This window comes from Nannospalax galili, unplaced genomic scaffold, assembly GCF_000622305.1.
Source record: "Nannospalax galili isolate Female #2095 unplaced genomic scaffold, S.galili_v1.0 scaffold2584, whole genome shotgun sequence".
NCBI classification, from domain to species: Eukaryota; Metazoa; Chordata; class Mammalia; order Rodentia; family Spalacidae; genus Nannospalax; species Nannospalax galili.
The window spans coordinates 70,601-73,561 of NW_008350822.1; the positions used below are offsets into that span (position 1 = coordinate 70,601).

Below are 2,961 nucleotides of genomic sequence, written 5' to 3' on the forward strand. Positions count from 1 at the left end.
ATTTTGTTCCTAACCAGAAAGTGCTGCTCAGATGTAAGACTTCAAATTGTGGTCTCCAATACTGTAGTTCCCACCTGTAGCTAAGGAAACAAGCCGCTGTTATTCTAAAATAATGGATAAATTTATTTTGTCCCCCTAACTAGTAGCCTTTGAGAGGGAACTGACATTGATTCTAACCACTCCAACAGCTATCAAAATATCTGAAAGCAAATCCTGAATCTATAACTCTAGAGTCCAGCCTTGGAAAACAAAAGTAAAATGAGGAGGAACATAATAGAGGGGTGCTTTCAGAAGCCCTTGTCAAGAAATTCCAGTGGACTCTCATATGAACATTTGAAAATTACCCTGTTCTGACTTTTATCTAGTTCCCTGTCTAGAACTTGTAATGCTAATTAACCTTGCCTTTACTTCTCCTTCACATCTCCTACTCATGATTCAAGGACTTTCTTTTCCTCCTTGACATAAGAGTTATGCAATTTGGGAGACTATTAGATAGACTCACTGAAGGGGTACTCCAATTGCCTCACCCTGCTCCCTTGTTCAGCATGGAAGAAACTAGAGCAGTCTGTGTCCCTAATTCCCTATTGACAATCTGGGTAAACTCTTCAGAGGATCTTGGGATAAAAATAGGAGGCAGGAATTCTCTAGGCAGCTAGAGTAAAAAGACCTCAAAGAAAAGTAGCCAGTTTCTTTGCTAAAACTCAAAATGACCTTGGGCTTCTTAGCAACCTATTCAATTCCAAACACCAAAAATTTCAAAAATATTTGGGAGCATATATCTAATCCTTAAAAGATTTTAGGGTTAGTAGTGGGAGGTTAGCTCAGTGATAGAGTGTATGCTTAGCATGGCTGCAGAGATGGCTCAGCAGTTAAGAACACTGGTGGTTCTTACAAAAGACCCAGATTTGAATCCCAGTATGGCTGCTAACAACTGTCCATAACTCCAATCCCAGGGAATCCTACAGCCTTTTCTGCCCTCCATGGGCATTGCATGACAGGGGTGTACTTACATACATGCAGGCAAAAGGTTTTAGAGTTACCTTTTCAGAAGGGGAAATGTTAGAGTAGCCAAAAGCCCCATAAAAAATTAAAGAAGAAGAAAGAGTACATGAAGTTATCAGAAAAAAGTGATGGGGAGATACGAGAGGAGTTGGAGGGGAGGAATTCGGCATGGATTTTATCAAAACACCTTATATGCATGTACGAAATTGTCAATAAATTATTATTTCAAAAAAATAAAAGACACAACTTAACTAAAAGAGAAACCAAAAAAAAATTCCTTCCTACTCACCTGGGCAGTGTAACTGCTAAGGGCCAAATGAAATGAATGAATTTTTTAAATTACAGTCATTTTTATTTTATCTTTTTTAGGTTCAAGAGGCGGTTTCAAATGCTTTGAATAGTTCCGTATGATGCTCAGTTTTCAGAGCATGTAGGAGCTTAAGTAATAGCAAAAATTTCTCAATTATGGTTATAGTCATTTCAGTTAAAAGTAGCATCATTTTAATGAGATCTTCATTAAGCATAGAGGCTGGGTGATTTACTAAAATATGTAGTTGCATCAGTAGAGGTGAAAATCCCTTTCTCTTGATTTTCCATAGATTTATTCAAATGAGGGACCTTATAAGAGATTTAGAAGTCATGTACTAGGAGAGAGATTATGATACAAAAACTTGTCATGTAGAGAGGTAAGTCAGCTGAGAGCAGCAGGAACCAAATCTTAGAGACCTGAAACATGCCTGAGGATCATAGGGTAAGAGGTAGACTCTAATATGTGAAAGCAGAGGTGCTCTATGGGAGCCCCAAAGAGCCCGGATTTATACTGTTAACTTTCCTGATAGCACAGTTAATGAAAGTAGATGAGACTATAATTAACTGCACTAATACACATTTGAATTTTCCTTTTTTGTTGAATGGGAAAGAGTACCAATTATATCAAAACTAGGTATTGCATATGTCAATATTTGAATCCATTATTAATTCAGGAGAGACATCATCCCTTTTGTGTTTCTGAGACTGAAGAGGAGGAAAGAGATTTGAAATGCAGAACAGCCTCACTGACACTTTCCTTCAAAAACCTCCCAGAAATTTTACAAAACTGGCTTCACCTGGAAATGCTGTGGTTACATAGACCAACTGGAGCATCTGGGCCACAGAGCCTTGAACTTGAGCTTCCTATGAAGTTTTTGTTATGACTTGAATCACTGTGGGAGGGGTATCAATGTATTGTTGACAGAAGTAAGTGCCAATGTCTTCAGGCTCCAGGCTGCTGATGGTGAGAGTGAAATCTGTACCAGATCCACTGCCACTGAACCTTGATGGGATCCCAGGTTGCAGTGTGGATGCGAGGTAGATCAGGAGTTTAGGAGCTTCCCCTGGTTTCTGCTGGTACCAAGCTAACCCACTAGCAATGTTCTGACTGGCCTTGCAATTGATGGTGACTCTGTCTCCCAGAGATGCAGACAGCAAGGATGGAGACTGAGTCATTAGGATGTCACATCTCATACCTGACAGGAAAAATACACAACAGATATACACTGAATAATACTGAGCAGGATGACTTTCTTAAAACTTCATACAGCACTGGCCAAACAGGGCAACAAAAGTTCCCACTGCTTCCCATCCCTACCTGAAAACCAGAGCAGCAGAAGCCCCAGGAGCTGAGTGTTGTCCCTCATGTCCATGCTGTGTCCTGACAGGAACTAATCCTCAGTGTGTACACAGACTATTATAAGACCTCAGGGCAGTGGGGTGTGTCCATATCACATGCAAATTAGCAGGAAATGAGTATTTGACACATCTGCTGGATTTTGTTGATCTCACCTCTAAGATTCAGTACAGGCCACATGTTCCCCAGGCGTCCAAGTTAGACAAGAGTAGCACAGGTTTGTCTGCAGAGTGCATTGTGTGGGAGAAAGTACAATGTTAGTATCTGATCCTATGAGGATTCAGGTATTATTA

General features: G+C 40.2%; 1 gene segment (V, D, J or C); it reads right to left on the bottom strand.

Moving 5' to 3' along the window:
• Positions 1–2,175: 2,175 nt before the first annotated feature.
• LOC103745976 lies at positions 2,176–2,684 on the bottom strand. The segment is given in 2 exon segments: positions 2,176–2,507; positions 2,630–2,684. Coding segments are annotated over 2 exon segments (387 nt in total).
• Between the last annotated feature and the right edge of the window lie 277 nt (positions 2,685–2,961).